The sequence below is a fragment of the Schistocerca cancellata genome, chromosome 3 (assembly GCF_023864275.1).
Source record: "Schistocerca cancellata isolate TAMUIC-IGC-003103 chromosome 3, iqSchCanc2.1, whole genome shotgun sequence".
Taxonomy (NCBI): Eukaryota; Metazoa; Arthropoda; class Insecta; order Orthoptera; family Acrididae; genus Schistocerca; species Schistocerca cancellata.
Window position 1 is genome coordinate 792,994,741 of NC_064628.1, and position 20,647 is coordinate 793,015,387.

The window sequence follows — 20,647 nt, forward strand, 5'->3', positions numbered from 1 at the left end:
GCACTATTTATGAAACTCTGCAAGAAAAGCACTGTGGTTCCTGCACAAGGGTTTGAGTCAATGAAAACATGCCCCAACACCACCGCCTCACCTGATGTCAATAGGCAATGCTTCTGTGGAAATCATGTAAAGCAGTTTCAGCAAAGTTTATTCAAAAGGTTTTTTTTCCCAACTCCTGGACAGTCTTGTAAAATTGTAGAACAGAATGGCCACGAGAAGCCAATAATTATTTTCTCTTCCACATGATGACATTTAGGAAATAAGTGATCTCAACATAACTGAAGCTGACTTCAGTGGCATTGATGTTTTCAGTCCTGATATTTACTTCACTGTCACTATGAGTGATGTCAAAATTCCTGAATAATTGCCTATTATGAGATCAGTAGATCAAGTAAAAATGGGACCAGTTGTACTCAATGTGAGTAATTTAGTAGCTAATGGTACTGATGACATGTAATAACAGAATCCACTGTAGAAAAACTGTCTTGGATGTCATAACCATTGGGCAATATGTTTTGATGTTGTCTTTATAGGTGCTCTCAGTTCTTTCAAGGCAGAATTTAATAAGGACAATGTCACTTTAAATGCAAACATAAAGACAGATTGATAATGCATGAATACGTTTCAGCCGAAATTACTGAGAAGTCAAATGCATGTACACGAATCCGAGCTCAACATTGAAAAAAGTTGAAAGTGAATGCAAATGCTTATCACACCTTTACCGAATATAGAGGGAAAGCAGACAACACAAGAGGACACCATGTGTAAAGAGTTATCTAGTATAAGCACTAACATTATGCAAGAACAGTGAATTAGTTTTAATGACCTTGTAGAGGAGGTGAATCATACACTTGACACCAAATGGAAAGTGCATGTCATTGCAAAGTGTACATCTAGAGCATAATACTGGTACTGGTTAGAAATTATCTGAAATTAACCAGGAAATTCAACAGCAGTTACAAAGAATTATTGGTATTCACCTGTTGTTGCAGCAGCAGTTGCATTTACAAGATCAGGTAAGTCCAGTTACTTTGATCCATAAGGGACAGTGAATCTGAAGGCATTTACACAAGAGTTTATGGATGTGTCACTGGTATCTTGGCCGGGACACAGATTTCTTTTACAGTGGGATATCTGAATAGACATGCAGTTTAGTGGATGAACGATATTTTCAATGCCTGCTCTGACATTAAACAGTTTCATGACAAATTTCTTCATGAATATTGGACAACATAAATTCAGTGGGAATTATCAGTGGTGATCGATAACAGCTGAACTGCGGTACAGCGAAAAGATTTTGTGGGTACTGATGGACACACCTTAAATACACTGACAGAGGCATTGACACTGAAGTCTTTGCTGACAGTTCTGAGAGAATGTTACATCCTTCAGCAGTTTATTGCTGCACCCTGGAATGATTACAATAATTATGTAAGATTCTTAGAATGAGTAAAATGCCTGCATGTACACGATGGGCAACATACGAAAACCAACAAAGTCAAGATCGTATCCGGCCAGTGCATATTGTGTTCAGCAGAGGCAGTTCACCAACCTGAGGTTGTGTGCAATGTAATGGTAAGCATTGGCTGACAACTGATTATCAAAACGAAGCAGCTAAAATAATAATGCCTTGGCATGGGATCAACTAAAGACAATGGAATCTGAGGTCCAAATGTATGTTTTGGATGTAAAAAGTGAAGGAAAATGTTTTCAACTAAATGAAAAGAAAAGGGCAAAATTGTGACATCTTGATTAACCTTGATGTTCAGAGGTGTGCATGGAGTGATACCAGCAGATCATGCTTTGCACAGTTCTAGCAACCACGACACTTCTGACAAAAAGAAAAGCAGATGTTATTTTCAGTATTGTAATGGTATTTAATGAATGGGAACAAACTGTGCTGTATTCTGCTATTAGTGCATGTGAGTGTGAGTGCGCCAAATGTAGTGTCGCCGAAAGAGTGTATTTAAACTGACCACCAATTGTATCAGTGTGGACCGGCTACTAGAGGCAGCCAGAAGCAAGCATCCACATGATATGGTCTCTGCTGCGCTGTCTACTGGCGACTCATGCCTATATACGTGCAGAGCAGTGCTGACTGACCCTCACTACGTTGTTTTAATTTGTACCGCTCACATCAGTTGTTCTGTGTATCGCTTATGTTGCACCTTCTGCATGATTCTTTTGTCTTGTAATGTATGGAGTCATGAGAGGCTTATTTCCGTTATTGTTCAGAGGTTTATGAATAAAAACATATTTGTGTTACTTGGATCCATTTTGTGTATTACTTTTTTACTACATGACCGGTGATGAGTTTGGAACAGCTACCATATGTGCAGTCTTTGAGTGTGTTCTCATTAGGTTTAGTCATTATGGACACTGTGCAGAATGCCTGATTGAACAGCTTTCTTCAGCAGTGACCACTCTGTCAGCTTCCATTAACAAACAGGGTACCGTTCCATCAGTCTGTCTACCGACTTTTCCACTGCATGATGATTCAGCCGAGATTTGGGAAGTATACGAAAAAAGACTCAGACAGCATTTTTGGCTTTTGGCATCTGTTACTTTCGATCATATGTGCCAGAAGGCTTTACTCTGTGAAAAACCTCCGCTGACAGAAGTTCTGCAGATAGCACAATCTTTTTTAAGTTGCTCAGGCAGTGAGTGACCAAACTGAAGTGTGGAGCAATGTGTCAATAATCACAAGCTGTGCCCATTAGGACAACAGATAGCTTGCAGCAGTAAACATACAGGCCCGGCGCCAAGCAGACCAAGGCCAGCCCATAAAGCTGTGACTGCCATGCACCAGCACCAGCGTTCTCTGCTACTGTCTCATCCTTTCTGTTTTGTCCAGCATGAACATTCGGCATGCTCTAAGTGCTAGGCTACTCGTAAACGCTTGCCAGAAGAAATGCCGCATTGCCACTGTGTGTCATTTGCAGAAGGTTGCTCAGGATATGGACATGGATGTAAACTGTGTGACTCCAATGTTTGTGACTTTTCCCAAGTTGTTTATCAAGTCAAGTGTGTTTTGTCAAGTGCTCTGGCTACAGGTCGACACAGGAGCTGCATTGACATTATTGAATTCTCAAACCTATGTAAGTTAGGCCCATCGCCACTGACACCAGCCATACAGAAGCTGTTGAGTTGTAACAAACAGAACACTGCAATGTTGGAACAATTTATGGCATTAGCCTCTTAAAAGTCAATGGTTTGTTCCATTACATTCTTGGTGGTTACTTATGCTGCTGTTGAGAACTTGTTTGGGGTGGACACATTTCAGGAATTTGGATTTTCTATCACTGACACTGTATTCGCAACTGGGAACACTATGTGAGGAGTTTTTGGACTTGTTTTGGAAGGTACACATTGTGCTACAAATTTTCTTTGAAATTCATGGCTCGACCTCATTTTTGTCGTGTGCATCCTATTCCTGTCACCTGAAAGACCAAGTGAAAGTAGAATTGGACAGACTTAAATCTCTAGGAGAGGTGCAACCTGTTATGGCTAGTCAATGATCATCTTTGTTGGTTGTAGTTCGGAAGCCGTTGCGGAAACTTCGCCCCTGTGGCAACTCCAGTATTACTGTCAGTAACAGCTGTTTTCTCTCTTCCAAGCTTGCTTAATGAGTTTGTTGTAGCTCAGAACTGGTATGTAAAACCTCTTGATACCATTTGTTGCATTCACCTTAGCCTTTCTTTCGTCACATAACGAAGATGATATGATCCTGTTTGCCTGCTCTGAGCCACTACATTCTGGTGGTTCACCAGAAATGTTGACACTGTGTTTTGCCCTGACCCAGTGTAAGTGGGAAAATGTTTTCCTTGTGTATGCCTCGTTTTGACATTGTTGCATTGTAGTAAGACAGCTCTGCTCTGGGACTTCGAAAATTTTATCCGTTTTACTGCCCTATACAAGATTGGCATGCAACAGTTTTTTCAACCTTCTATTGTTTATTTGGGTTCCAGGTCTCGCAGTATAGGATTTGTCCTCTGCCAGACCACATCTTCACTGTTATGACTATGTGTCATCCCTCATCCAAAAAGGAGTTTCAGGCTTTCCTAGGGAAGATAGCTTAATACCATAAATTTCTGCCAGTGATAGTCACACTGATCCACCCATTGCAGGCCTTGTTATAGAAGAATGTACCTTTTTGCTGGAGCCTAGATTGCAAACATGCTTTCCAAATGTTAAAATTCAAACTACTGTCAGCTCCTTGTTTAGCTACATTCTCTCTGGACCAGCATATAATTTTGGTGACTAATGCCTCACAGTGCGGCCTTGGCGTGGTCCTAGAGCACTGATATGCCAATGGCTCTGGACAACCTGTTGCTTTTGCCTCTAAATCTCTCACTCCAGCACAGCAGCAATACTCTCAGGTAGAAAAAGAGGCTCTTTCCATAGTCTATGTGCTCTAGAAATTTCATTTTTTTTTGTATGGCTCCAAGGTGCACCTTATTACTGAACATAAACCCTTAGTTTCCTTGTTTAACCATCACATTTCCTTGTCTGACAAGGCTGCACAATGCCTACAGTGGTGGGCACTATTCTTGTCTCACTACAATTATGAAATCCATTTTAAATCTACCTTTTAACGTGCCAATGTGAATGTCTTGCCCCACATTCCTGTGGGCCCTGATCTCGATTCTGATCATGAAGAATTGCTTTGCTTCCATCTTGATACTGAACACAAGTCGCAGTCGAGGGTTTGCCAATTATGAGTTCACACGTAGCAGCTGCTGTTGCTGCTGGCTCGGTTCTCCACCAGATGGTTCAGTTTGTTCAATGGGGCTGGCCAGATAAACCACCAGGTCAGGCTTCAGATCCCCTGAATAACTATTTTTCCTTACAGTATTGCCCCTCTGTTTTTGATGGTGTTTTGCTGTTGTCCGTGGAAGACCTCTCTTCCAGAGAAGTCATTCCCAACACTTATAGGTGTGACGTTCTGTGCCTTCTCCACCAGAACCATTAGAGAGTTCTGGCACTAAACTGTTAGCTAATAGGCATGTTTTTTGACCAGGGATTGATGGAAAAATTGTCCTTTCTGTCGTTGCTTTTGAGCATTATGCCCAACAACAGGCAGCTCCCAGGGCATCTCTGTCCCCCTGGCCTGCTCCATGCCAGCCACAGGAACACATTCAAGTACTTTGTGGGTCCATTCTTGAATTCCTATTGGCTCTTTGTTGTGGATGCATTGTCTGGGATTCCTTACATTTTCTGGTATGCATCAATGTCTACTGAGGTCACAAATCGTACTCTTTTGCGGGTTTTTTTCTATTGAGGGGTTGGCTTGTAACTTAGTTTCTGACAATGGGCCCCAGTTCATTTCTCACACATTTCAACTGTTTTGTTCCTGTCAGGACATTCATCATGTTATGGTTCCACACTTTCACCATCAATCAAATGGCAAGGTGGAATGACTAGTGCATACATTCAAGTCCCAGATGAAAAAGTTGGTTGTGGTTCTTTGCTGGATGATGCCCTCCTTCATTTTTTGGGCTCTTATTGCTTTACGCCTATGGGGGAGTGGAGGCAGGCTAAGTTGATTCATGGCTGGCAGCCACACCCCCATCCGACCGACTGACTCCTCCACATGTGGCACCCTGGGGTTCCAGATTCCCAGCACTGGGCACCGGACACTGGTACATCTCCAGGCTCAGATCCACTGCCACAGCTTGCTGTTCTGGTCATGCCACGTCCACTGGCCCCTTGCCATCATTATCTCAGCCATCATCACCAACAGGTCAATGTGACACCTGCCTGCTGATGACAACACATAGATGGAAATGGCACCCTCCTCCCTGGTGTTGTCGTTAGGCACCGTTGGGCCCACTGCCCTCAGGCATGCTCACATCTCCATGCATTCCACCCCTATGCTCTGGTGCTCGCCTAGCACATCATCCCACACCCACCATTGGCACTGGCAGCCGCTGCTCCAGATCTGATGCATATGTCTCTCGTTGGACCACTGTCATCTCCCAGCATAGGCATCCTCGTCACATGCTGGAGAGATGTGTTGTACCCTGCAACTAGTGCATGTGACTCTGAGTGTGCCGAATGTCATGTCACCATGGCTGCGAAATCAATGGTTAACTGTATCAGTGCGGGCCAGTCACTGGAGGCCGCCTGTAGGAAGCGTGCATGTGGTACAATTTCCGCCGTGCCACCTACCAGCAACTCGCACCTGTATACACGTGGAGCAGTGCTGTCTTACCCTTACTATGTTTTTTAGTTTGTACCACTCACAATCAGTTGTTCTGTGTGTCGCTTATTATGCACCTTCTGTATGGTTCTTTTGTCTTGTTACATGTGGAGCCATGAGAGGCTAATTTCTGTTATGTTCAGAGTTTTATGAATAAAGCCATATTTGTGTTACCTGGGTCAGTTTTGTGTATTACTTGGTTACTACAAACTGCAAGATAACAGTTACTAAATGGTGGAACATTTAGCTGACAAATATGAGATTTATGGGCTCCAAAAAATGATGTAAAATAAGATGCAGTCGAGACTGCACCAGTGGTTACAGTTGAGAACTCAACACTTAGGAAAGGTTGAAATGTGCAGAAGTGCCTGATACTGAAAGAGATATATTTGTATTCAATGGTAAATCCAAGTATGAAACCTGCTTAAGGCTACATGACAATGCTTCATTCCTCTTAAACACACACAAAGTGTGGGGCAAGGCTAAGTGCATATGTGACCTGTCACTTCCATACAGGCTACCTAAGTAGTTCTAGTATTTACCTCTGAAGAGAACATGAAATGTAAATTCTACCACTAACAAAGATTTTGACAACAGAGCTGTTATTAAGCTGCTCTCTCTCTCTCTCTCTCTAATCAGTTCTCACAGTCCTTCCCCAATTCCCCATATACCCAATCCAAAGTGTGATGTGATCCATTCTGAAGGGTGTGTGGCACATGGGAAGATGTATCATGAAAGGGGCCTCATGGATACATGACTATCACCTGTTGGCATGTAGATACCCTTTCAGCATCAAAAAAAGTAAGAAGTAATTTGAGTGAAAAAATACACTGTCAGTCCGGAGAAATGGACTCGTAATCTCTATCTTCAGCATAGGCTGTGGTCATCAGTGTTTACAAAATGTTCCCATCTCATGCATATGTCCTTTCTGTTACTAATTTCATCCATAGAAATTTGGATCATCAATACTGTCTGGTGTTAAGTGTTCCTTGCACACAGTGTGTGTCTAATTAATCTTTTCGGCATGACTCGCTCAGTGTCTGTTCTTCACAAGGTGGAAGGCCTCCTACGTTCATGGAGAATTGTGACAGTTGGTTCCATAAGGCATTTTTGTAACCTTTGCCCATGCTGCTGCTTTGAGAGAATTTGCTGGTACAAGCCATTACCAGGGGATGTCATGCGGAGGCTTCCCTTGTGCTCCTTGATGCAAGTATATGTATTTACACTAATGTTAGTTGCCTCAGTATGTATCCCAGTGGTTATGTCTGTTATCCTGTATTTGCCACTGTAATGAATGATACTGTCATGTTGCAAAGGGAGATGCCTTTTGCATTTTATACATGTACTTGGCTTGCTACAGCTAACTTTTGATTGATGGTGTGCATTTGAGCATTCATCTGAGTCATTAACTCCGCAATATTTGGACAACTGGCCCAGTCATCTTCTTCAGGTGTTGCGGACTATACCTACATATCATTGTTGCTTAGATTCCAATCAGACTGTAAAGTATTGTTGATTGCATACCGTTATTTATAGGCAAGTTTTACTAATGGCATCCATTATGCCCTTTGGTAGCCACTTGTTTTTCAAAGACTGCACTGTTATTCAGTGAAATGCATGTTCAGTGAAATGCATGTTCTCTCAGTGTTTTCCAACTCTGATGGATGACACAACTAGAGAGATCTTAATAAACTGACTGCTGGCCCCCAAGCTTTTTCTAAACTGAAACCCTCATGCTAGTTTATTTGATTTTCTGACACTTTTATTTCAATAGACTCTGTAATTATGCCATCCTACAAAGTTATTGTTCGCACACATTATTGCTGATTGTATTTCATTTCAAGATTGTATTCAAATTATAACAGTACTACCAATGCAGTCTTACTACAAGTGCTTGGTGGCACACGCAAAACTGAAGTCTCATGTCCTGAAATTGTTTTAGTCGACTCTCTCACTGTTCAGTGACAGATACAATTGATTTAAGTTTGATATTCTTCCACATTTATTCAAATTAAATCACATTTGAGCAATGACAGTTTCCACAACATTTTTTCATATAATCACCAGTTTTTATTGTTTTGTAAAATCAGCAGTTTTTTGACAATAATTTGACTAGTAATACTCATCTGAGCAGTCCACTTTCCCCCTTGATAATAAAAGTAAGTGACCAAATGTAATGGGTTTGAGACAGTGGCAATAATTTTACAGCACACTTTCACAAACAAGTTCTGACTAATGAATATCATAAGAATATTATTAAGTACATAGTCAATGAATACAACAGTACTCAGATGGTCATGTGACTGATGCAGAAAATTTAATGAAATAATTAAGGCAGACTTTAAGTGATATGTTGACAAAATGATTACTGATTGCACAATAACTTTCATCAACCCTGTTTACATGAGCTGACCGAGAGATGTTAACTAGGTGAAAGCTAGATATGGACTTCATTACAGCACAATAACTTTCATCAACCCTGTTTACATGAGCTGACCAAGAGATGTTAACTAGGTGAAAGCTAGATATGGACTTCATTACAGCACAATAACTTTCATCAACCCTGTTTACATGAGCTGACCAAGAGACGTTAACTAGGTGAAAGCTAGATATGGACTTCATTACATAGATGTTATTTGATTGAGTGCTAGCAACAGACTCATTTTCTCAAAGTTCAACTTTATGGGTGCCACTCTATTGAAACAATTAGTTATTTTGTTTAACTGTATGCCAGGTAGTTATGAAAATTGAAGGTACTATTTGATTGATACACTGAATACCTATATGGCAGTTTACTGAATTTCATGTATAATTCTCAGTTTGATAATTCCTCTAATTTATTCAGTTTCTTAAATAGTGTCTTACTTGGATGACCAAATTCACTACCCATTCAGAAAAATTATGGCAATGAAAGTATAATGGCAAATATGGGAAATAAACAAATTTAAAAGTTCAAATAATGAAAGCAATTTCAGGGGTGTTAAAAATTTAAGTATAAATAATTCCTTAGTTATTGTATTTTTGGAAATAGTAAACTGATTGTTGGGAAAAGTGAAATTAAAGTTATCCAGTGACCTAGTACTTTTTATGGATAAACAGTTATTAGCCGAGAGCCTTTTCATGATCAACAGGCATGGGAACAACTTCAGTTACTAATTTACCTTTAAGTAAAATATTATATGGAAAATTAATTATTTCATTGGGATCAGCAGCACGTAAATAATCTAGTGGACTATGAGTATTAATAAAGTACTGCTTAGACAGGAATTTTGACATTTAAAGTAAATAAGCTATATCTGCTATCTGCCCAATAATTAATAAAAAAAATTCGTTACCTAAAGGAATAAAATGGCAGAAAACTGAGTAATTCCATCTTCCTATGTTTCAAAGTCAATGGTTGGCACAATTGACTATTTTGTCATTTCAGCAGTACAAAAGACAGGAAACCACTGACATTCTGACATTGCAACGTTGCATGGTTGCAAACAGCTACTCCATTCATTCACTAAATGTGAGGTGTGGGAATATACTAAATACCATGAAAGAATTTACAGAACTCTGTGTATGAGAGTATCCCATGTCTGTAAGCAACCTAAACTGGTTATCTGATAAGAACAAAGTTACTCATAAAATTACAAAAACCTGTTGTAAATGTGGATTATAATACATTTTGTATGTGAAAACGTGACAGACACCAAGAGATTATAAGGAAAGTGTTAAACTAATTGTAGTGCACACACATGTATGAAAGTATCATCTTCTGCCTATGCATGACTTTTGCACTTCACAAACATTTTTTCATGTCATTTAACGTCTCTCGCTGTGATATTTACCTTAATATTTTTACTGCAATCCATCTCCTTATTTTTAATAGCTTGTTCAATATCCTTTATTTTTGTTTCAAGCTCACTCTTCAGAGCATTTTTCTCGACAGTTTTTGTGTTTACAGACTGAATGGATAGGTTGAGAGCTTCTGTGACTTTTTCAAGCTGGTTACTCATTTCCTTCATCGAGTTCAATTTCTCAAGTCCAGCAGATATAGCAGCTTGCAGTTCTGCAGCCTATTAAAAAACAATTTATGAAAACATAAGAACATGAGATATGTTTAGCTTATCAACAACATAACTTTGTCCACATTTTCTGTTAGTTAATAAAGAGGTGATATAGCAGCTTGCAGTTCTGTAGCCTATTTAAAAACAATTTATGAAAACATAAGAACATGAGATATGTTTAGCTTATCAACAACATAACTTTGTCCACATTTTCTGTTAATTAGTAGAGATAGAATAAAAACAAAAGGAACATTAGAACAAATATTTACAAAACAGTGATGATGTGGTGGAACATGACAATCAATGTCAAACAATGGAAAATCCAGGATGGAATGTAACAATATTATGAGAAGGAAAGTTGCCACTCACCATATAGCAGAGATGCTGAGTTGCAGATAGGCACAACAGAAAGATTTCCACACTAACAGGTTTTGGCCAATGGCCTAGACAAAGGCCATTGGCCAAAAGCTATAAGTGTGAAAATCTTTTTGTTGTGCCTATCTGCGACTCAGCATCTCTGCTATATGGTGAGTTCAAATGGCTCTGAGCACTATGGGACTTAACATCTGTGGTCATCAGTCCCCTAGAACTTAGATCTACTTAAACCTAACTAACCTAAGGACATCACACACATCCATGCCCGAGGCAGGATTCGAACCTGCGACCGTAGCAGTCGGGCAGTTCCGGACTGCAGCGCCTTAACCGAGAGACCACCGCGGCCGGCATATGGTGAGTGGCAACGTTCCTTCTTATAATGTTATTATGACAAGCAATGTCATTTAAAAAAAGGGCAGTACTTTAGAGTGCTGTTAATAACAACAATTCTCCCCACTGACACTATAAAGCAAGTGTACATGAATAAATAAATTAGTTTTATTGGAGAACAGTTAGTACAGAAAAGGAAGCATACAACTAAAACTATACAATTTTCAAGCTTTTCATAATTATATCCAGAAAAATTACAACAGTCTAAGCTCTTATGTACATCAAAAACATAATATGATATTTTTGTATCATGAAGTGGACCCTTTCTTCTACATCTTTGTGATGAGTATGTTGTGCCCACTCCCACTTACAAGATGACAACAGCCAGTTTCAAAAGGCTACATGTATACATTTCTGGTTAGATGACATACAGGCATCCTATCAAATCTAGACTGGCCAACTATATCATGTATATGTCTGGGACTATTTGATCTGCAACTAAATTACAGCAATCAGCATCAATGCAGTTAGGTAACTCTGGGGTAACTAACTATCAATGGGTGGCTTCAGCTGGCTGTGGCATTTCTGAACAAAGTCATGGACTCTCTTCATAGCCAAACTGAGACCATTACTGAGGCATAGTGTCTCCGGTGGAGGACTAATTTTTTGTCTAGTGGGCTTCTTATTCTTTCCATTTTCAATTCATGTCCTCCTTCTGAATAAGTTTGTTTTCTTCTTTTTCTTTTTTCTTTTTTCCTCAGGCCAGTCCTAATTCTGAACTGAATATGACATAATCCATACTATCCTTGACCTCTTACTCCACTCATTGCTTTTCTTTTCTTGTGATTCTCCCTTCCTCCTGACACAAGGTGGGATACTATTAGGCTGTCCAACCCATCTGTCTTGCTGAAAATTTAACAATTTTCTGTACATAATTTTTCATTTTTAAAATTATATCTTTCCAAACAAATCAAATTAAAGTGGGGCAAAGATAATTTATAAATGATTGCGCTTCTAAAAACAGCAGGAAAATAATTACAAGGAGAAACACACTACCTGTGATTTTGAATTAAGTGCAATTATAATTTTTGAAAGGCAGTCAGATGATGGAAACTGTCATAAGAGAGCACAGAAATTACTACAGTGTTATACAGATGGAGTAATCAGCATGTCATGAAGTAAGCACATCAAAATCTCCTGCTATGATACAATATTTCTTTTTTCCTGCAACGGTGCTATTATCAACAGTACTTTCTTGATTTTAAGTTTTCAGAGAGTGAATTTATCTTATTTAACAGTGACATTTTCACTAACCTTTTTTTTAGTTAAATTCTGGCACTAGATGCTTCTCAAAATAAATGAAACATTATCCATTTATTGATTTAATTTTGTTCATATAAAGTAAGTAACTTAAAATTTGAATTATAGAAAAATACACAATTAATCTCTGCTAGTAATATGTCTGCTGGTTTAAAAATGTTTCTCCAAAATTACTAGGAGAACTTTTATCAGGTTTTCACTATAAGTTGAGTACAGCTTGGGGCATTGTATAGGCTATAATTTATCAAAATCAAGTCATGGGAAGAAACATAATGTACCTGAAAGTTTTATCCATACTAATATTATGAATGTAAAAGTAGCTCTGTCTGTTACACTTTCATACCCAACACACTAAATCAATTTATATGTAACTTGTTATAGAGAAGTTAGAACACCGAGAAAGAACACAGCCTACTTTAGAATTGTGTAGTACAAGTTACTTATTGACCTGAGGAATATTATGTAATTACGGAAAAAAATATTTACACTTTGCAAAAGCTATTTAGTCTTGATCTTTATCATATTTGTGAAAATGCTTTTTTTGATTGATATGTGTTGTTGTTGTTGTTGTTGTTGTGGTCTTCAGTCCAAAGACTGGTTTACTGCAACCTACATCCTTCTGAATCTGCTTAGTATATTCATCTCCCTCTATGATTTTTTCCCTACTTTCCTCCAATACTAAATTGGTGATCCCTTGATGCCTCAGAATATGTCCTACTAACCGATCCCTTCTTCTAATCAAGCTACACCACAAATTCCTCTTCTCCCCAATTCTGTTCAGTGCCTCCTCATTAGTTATGTGATCTACCCATCCAATCTTCAGCATTCTTCTGTAGCACCACATTTCAAAAGCTTATATTCTCTTCCTGTTTACATCATTTATTGTCCATGTTTCACTTCCATACAAATACTTTCAGAAAAGACTTTCTGACATTTAAATCTATACATGATGTTAACAAACTTCTCTCCATCAGAATCATTTGCCTTGCCATCCCCAGTCTACATTTTGTGCTTTCTCTACTTCAACCATCATCAGTTATTTTGCTCCCCAAATAGCAAAACTCATCTACTACTTTAAGTGTCTCATTTCCTAATCTAATTCGCTCAGCATTGCCCGATTTAATTCGACTATATTCCATTATCCTCGTTTTGCCTTTGTTGATGTTCATCTTGTATCCCCATTACAAGACACTGTCCATTCCATTCCACTGTTCTTCCAAGCCCTTTTCTGTATCTGACAGAATTACAATGTCATCAGCAAACCTCGACAAATCTCAAAGTATTTATTTTTTCTCCTTGGATTTGAATTCCTACACCAAATTCTTCTTTTATTTCCTTTACTGCTTGCTCAATATACTGACTGAATAACATTGGGGATAGACTATGGCGCTGTCTCACTCCCTTTTCAACCAGTGCTTCCCTTTCATGCTCCCTCAACTCTACTAATTGCCATCTGGTTTCTGTACAAACTGTAAATAGACTTTCACTCCCTGTATTTTACCCCTGCCATGTTCAGAATTTGAAAGAGAGTATTCCAGTCAGCATTGTTGAAAGCTTTCTTTCTAAGTCTACAAATGCTATAAATGTAGGTCTCCTTTCCTTAAACTCTCTTCTAAGGAAGTCATACGTCAGTATTCCCTTGTGTGTTCCTGCATTTCTATGGAATCCAAACTGGTCTTCCCCGAGGTCAGCTTCTAACAGTTTTTCCATTCATCTGTAGAGAATTCGTATTAGGATTTTGCAATCATGACTAATTAAACTGATGGTTCAGCAATTCTCACACCTGTCAGCATCTGCTTTCTTTGGAACTTGAATTATTATATTCTTCTTGAGGTCTGAGGATATTTCGCCTGTCTCACACATCTTGCTCATCAGGTGGAAGTTGTCTACTCCCGGGGTGATGTTTCAACTTAAATTTTTCACTGCTCTGTCAAATTCTTCATGCACTACATATCTCCCATCTCATATTCATCTACATTCCCTTCAATTTCCATAATATTACCCTCAAGTACATCGCCCTTGTACAGACCATCTGTACCCTCCTTCCACCCTTCTGCTTTCCCTTCTTTGTTTAGAACTGGTTTTCCATCTGAGCTCTTGATATTTATACAGGTGGTTCTCTTTTCTCTAAAAGTCTCTTTAATTTTCATGTAGGCGGCATCTATCTTATCCATAGTGACAGATGCTTCTACATCCTTACATTTATACACTGGCCATTCCCACTTAGTTATTTTGCACCTCCTGTCAACCTCATTCTTGAGATGTCTGTATTCTTTTTTGCCAGCCTCGTTTATTGCATTTTTATATTTTCTCCTTTCATCAACTAATTTCTATATCTCTTATGTTACCCAAGGATTTCTGCTAGCCCTTGTCTTTTTACTTACTTCATCCTCTTCTTCCTTCACTATTTCATGTCTCAGAGCTACCCATTCTTCTTCTACTGTATTCCTTTCCCCTGCACTTATGAATTGTTCTCTAATTGCTCCCTATGAGACTCTCTACAATCTCTGGTTCTTTCAGTTGATCCAGGTCCCTTCTCCTTAAATTCCTACCTTTTTGCAGTTTCTTCAGTTTTAATCTACAGTTCATAACCAATAAATTGTGGTCAGAGTCCATAACTATCCCTGGAAATATCTTACACTTTAAAACCTGGTTCCTAAATCTCTGTCTTACCATTATATAATCAGCCTGAAACCTTCTCATGTCTCGAGTCTCTTCCACGTATATGACCTTCTTTCATGATTCTTAAACCAACTGTTCGCGATGATTCATTTATGCTCCATGCAAAATTCTACCAGGTTGCTTCCTCTTTCATTCCTTACCCCCAGTCCATTTTCACCTACTACTTTTATTTCTCTTGCTTTCCATTCCCTTCCTTTTCCTGCTACTGAATTCAAGTCCCCCATGACCATTAAATCTTAATCTCCCTTAACTATCTGATCATACATTTCTTCAATCTTTTTATCATCTGCAGAGCTAGTTTGCATATAAACTTGTACTACTGTGTGGGTGTGGGTTTTGTGTCTATCCTGGCTACAATAATGTGTTCACTGTGCTGTTTGCAGTAGCTTATTGGTGTTTCTATTTTTTTATTCATTATTAAACCTACTACTACATTACCTTTATTTGATTTTGTACTTTTAACCCTGTATTCAGCTGACTAGAAGTTCTGTTCCTCCTGCCACCAAACTTCACTAATTCCCAATATAACTAACTTTAACCTATCCATTTCCCTTTTTTAAATTTTCTATTCCACCTGCCTGATTAAGGGATCAGACATTCCACACTCAATCCTTAGAACACCAGTTTTCTTTCTCGTGATAACGACATCCTCTTGTTAGTCCCCACCCAGAGATCAAAATGGAGGACTTCTTTACCTCTGGAATATTTTACACAAAAGGATGCCATCATCAATAACAACACTGTAAAGATGCATGCCCTTGGGAAAAATTACAGCTGTAGTTTCCCCTTGCTTTCAGCTGTTCGCAGAACCAGCACAGCAAGGCCATTTTGGTTGGTGTTACAAGGCCACTTCAGTCAATCATCCAGACTGTTGTTCCTGCGACTACTGAAAAGGCTGCTGCCCCTCTTCAGGAACTACATGTTTGTCTGACGTCTCAACAGATACCCGCCGGTTGTGGTTGCATGGCACAGCTAACTGTATCGCTGAGGTACTGCATAATTTACATGCTGTATAATGTGTAGCTATTTTGATAGCACAATGCATAGATGCCCGTTCCTGCCCATAACTCTCTGTAAAAACTGATCAGCAGCAATGCTGCACATGCCAACACATCATGTGCTGGGACATCTTGGAAGGGGGGAGAGCAAGGCACACATCATCAGCTACGTTTACCCAAACAGTCAGACACATGAGGGCAGTTGGTGCTATTGCATGTGCAGTAACTTACTTATTCACCATAATTCATCACAACAAAACTGCTGATATGCAAGTGCAGCTGTGGGTAACAGCTAGTGTAAAATACTATTAATGAAGTCTTACAAAATTACTTGGCTGAAACAAATAAAATCTGTATTTTGGAGACTTCTGTATGTTAAATAGAAGATGTGAGACAGGAAAAAGTATATAATACCTTTGTTGCACATTCATTAACTTTTAACATAAGCTCCTGGATTTGCATTTGAATGTGATTTTCAAGTTCCATGTGTTCACTGAGCTGGAGTTCAATGCTGCTCACATTTGTTTCCTTTGATTTCAGCAGCTCACTTAGCTTTGACATTTCTGTTAAACTGTTGTTCTGCAATAGCTCAATATCAGTCCTGAAAAAATATTATAATACTATGTTTCAAACTAGTCTGTGAAAGAGCAATAACATTGGACCACAGGCATAATCCATCCACTCCACAAAAAAGGAGATAAAAGCAGCCCAGATAATTATAGAGGTATCTCTCTCTTAGACTCCACCTACAAGATTTTCTCCAGAATCCTATACAAGAGGATCAAAGTGCAACTAGAGGAAGAATTAGGTGAATAGCAAGGAGGCTTCAGACCTTGGAGAAGCTGTGCGAACAGATCATCACTTTAAAATTAGCCATAGTATATTAAAAGGAATGAAATAAACCTCTTGTAATAAGGCCAAGATGGCGCCGATAGAAAAGTGTAGTGGCACTGTGCTCTCGTCCAAAAGGCAAAAAATTAGCAGTTCGTCGTGTAAAGAATGTGAAAAGCAAGTGATGAAAGGTATTTGGTGTGTCAAGTGCAACTACTGGTTACACGAAAATTGTGCGAAAAATAAACTTTAAAAAAGCATAAGAATGTATCCATAGACCTTCAATGTTAAAAATCTTAAGAAATTTTGGGCTCCATACAAAATTAATCAAATTGTTAGAACTCATAGAACTCACCTTAACCAACACTGTATCAAAAGTCAAGTTCAGGGGGGAACTCTCTGAGGCATTCATCATAAAAACAGGTATAAGACAAGGAGATTGCTTGGTACCCCTACTGTTCAACTGTGCTTTAGAATACATAATGAGGTAATGGTACAAGACTAACCCAAAGAACATCCAAATTGGAAGACCCAAAGACAATATAAGTTTAAATTGTCTAGGATTTGCTGATGTCCCCCTCTTGTCCAACAGTATTCAGGAAACCAAACAAGTTATCTCACTATAGGAAATAGCACAGAAAATTGGTCTTGGAATATCCTTTGAATAAACAGTCATCATGTTTACTGACCCACCATTCATAAACAAAATTGCTGTAGGAAACCAAGAAATCAAAATTGTGGATAAATTTAAATATCTGTGAGAAATCATAACATATAACCTCAATGAAAAGCCAACATGGCATAACACAATAAACAAATTGACTAGGGCACAATATATCACCAAGAACCCCTACAACAAAAAGAGCCTGTCAATAGTAACAAAATTAAAACACTACAAAATAGTCACTCAACCAGAAATAACATACGCAAGTGAAACCATCTTCAAAACAACTAACACTGCACAAATAGACAAAATACTCAAAATAGAGAGAAGAATCATCAGAACGTGCATAAAAAAAAATCGTACCAGAAAGATGGACACTGGAGAGTAACTACAAATGAAACAGTCTACAAGAAAATAGAACTGGTAATGAGTACAATCAGGAAGAAATGCATTTCATTTTTTGGACATCTAATCAGAACACCAGAGAACAGGATTATCATGAGAATAATAGAAAAATTGTGGAATAGTAAGTGCAACATTAAGTGGATTACAGAAATCAAGAAAGATATGGATGAGCTATAGATTACATTGGAAGACCTAAGAAACGAAACTGACAAAATCAGGAAACTCACAGACAAACAAAGCAGACTGCAAATGAGAATCAACAAATGGACAATAGGAAGGGTGATTTCTGAGAGAATGAAGAAGTACTGGGCTGACAGGGAACTGAAAAATTCTTTGTATAAAGTTGGCTAGAGTGCTCCAATGAAGGCCATAAAATGTAAATAACAATAATAATAATAATAATATAAAAATATCCCTTTTAAGAAACACATTCCACGTCAGGAGTGCAAATCAAACTGCTTGCATACTGAGAAGAAACTCTTATGAATAATTTTTTGGAAACTGTGATGACTATCTTTTGAACAATCTAGACAGGGAACATACAAAATTCAGAAATATGCAAATGAAAAAGGAAGTAAATTAGAACATAAATTTGGACTAATAAGAATATAATCAGGCTCAAGTCTATGTGTAGTAATACATCACAAAGGTAATGAATATAATTAAGTCTACACTTACATCAAAAGACACACAATTATCAGATTTACATGTTAATGATTAAGAACTTCATTCACTCAAACCCACATCACATTCCAGGATCAAACAATGGAAATTCCACAATGGAACAACAACAATATGGGAAGGACACACTGTTCCTCACCACATAGTGGAGTCATTGAGTCACAGACAGGCACAGTGGAAAAGACTGCTCAAATATTTTAAGCTTTTGGATAAAGTCCTTCTTCTGAAGTAGAAAACATACACACAGTCATACAACCACAACTCACACATGCATGGCCACTGTCTTCAGGCACTGATGCGCTACTTCAACTCTCTGACAGCTTAAAGTATTACAGCAGTCTCTTTCACTGTGCCTGTCTGCATCTCAATGCCTCCTCTATGTGGCACTCTATTCTTACGCACAATATTCTGTAAATCCCAGTCCTGAAGGAGAACCTCCAGTGATGTGGAATATATCGAATGTCACCTTATGAGGCAGAAGCAACCAGTGACAATTACTTCTCTAAATTATACTACCAATGAATCATGACTTGTGCTAAAGTACTCACATTGATGACTTTAAGAATTACTCTTAGATTACATATGTATGTAGATAGAGTGTACTTCCAATTATTCATGTGCAGGTGTGCAATTTTTCCTCTAGAAAATAGCAATAAACAACCCACTGTTTGACAATAAGTGCCACATCCATTGTTTAAATGAGTGTTGTGTCACAACAGAGTACCATTTCCACAGATATCCACCATTTCCATGTAAATTGAAAACAAATTCAGTTTTCTGATATTAATTGGCATGTAAGTGTCAATGAAGCAAATTAAAAAATTTGTAAAAGAGATGATGGAGAAATGAAAGAAGTGTGTTGACATTAAAATAAAAATTAGAATTAATGTAAAGAACTGAGAGGGGGGGGGGGGGGGAACTTCTGCAAAACTAAGTGCTGCTTATGGTATTGGAATGCGGGCTGTTTGGGACATTAAAAAGAATAAGAAGTAATGCTGTTCTAGTTCAGGACCATCTGCATGAAAACGACTGATGAGATCTACTTCTGATGAATTACATGCTTCTCTTTTGTAATGATTTAGGCAAAAATGAGCAGATGTCATTGTTCCACATTCAGTGTGTACTGAAACAGCTAAATTTTTTCATGAAGCTCTAGGGTTAAAATCAAAATTTAATGCCTCATCTGGATGTCTAATCAGATTTAAACAATGTCATGGCAGTTGATTCCTTGCAGAAAGAATTCCAGTTATTTGTGGAAGGAGATAATTTCACATCAGACCTACTTTATAATGCAGATAAAAGTTTTCTGTATTGCAAATGTCAACCAACCAGAACCTGTGCTTTTAACCCTTTCCAATCCAATTTTTCTAATCACTGCATTATCCCCAACTCTTATTTATTTTACACAGGTAAGGATGTAAGGCATTATGGTTTATTACGCTACTGTTTCAACAATAAAATAATAAAAATAAAATAAAAAAATAAAATGCAATACAAGGTAACATGACAACTTTATTTTCTTTACATTAGTTTTTGCAACAACAATGGTGTTTGTTTATGGCTGCTTATAATTTTTTTCTTTATGGTACTTGTTAAGATATTCTTCCAGGTGAAGTCTAGGCTGGCTCTTGCATGTTGTGCAGTAGAAAATTGTCTCTCTTCTTCCTCCTTGTGTTTGGTGCAAACCATTTAATCCTTTGTTTTTTTTTTTTTTTTCCTCTCTCCATTTTGCATTATAAAATGCACCTTCCCATTTACTCTCTCTACGGTGTCAGACAACAATGGTCTTTCTCTTTTCTCTGAATTTGTATTTCTCGCCTGGTTGACTGGCTGTTTGATTACTTTTCCTCTGTAGGAATGGTGAGTCTGCAGTTGTTCTACACATTTGTTTTAGTCTATTGAATAAAGAATATAACTGTTCACTACAGCAACTTCAATCAGCCAGAAAAATAAGTTTTCCCGCCACTTGTATGACCACCTTGTAAAACCATAGCAACCACATTACTGTTCAGCAGTGTCCACTGCTCCCATTAACTTCATGTATTCCAAAATAACAATTGGTTTCAGGAACCGCACCAGCTCTTTCTCCCTATAAACATCAGTTGGG

General features: G+C 38.2%; 1 protein-coding gene across 1 annotated transcript in view; it reads right to left on the minus strand.

Annotated features, from left to right (window-relative positions):
• Positions 1-20,647, minus strand: part of LOC126176571 (ankyrin repeat domain-containing protein 26-like) — a 169,858-nt gene that overhangs the window by 115,767 nt on the left and 33,444 nt on the right. Inside the window, exons 4-8 of the mRNA XM_049923732.1 lie at positions 16,374-16,560; positions 16,283-16,294; positions 12,016-12,072; positions 11,761-11,865; positions 10,036-10,263 (exon numbers count right to left, since the gene is read on the minus strand). Of these exons, the coding sequence (XP_049779689.1) occupies positions 10,036-10,263; positions 11,761-11,865; positions 12,016-12,072; positions 16,283-16,294; positions 16,374-16,560 (589 nt within the window). The remainder of the gene's footprint in view (positions 1-10,035; positions 10,264-11,760; positions 11,866-12,015; positions 12,073-16,282; positions 16,295-16,373; positions 16,561-20,647) is intronic.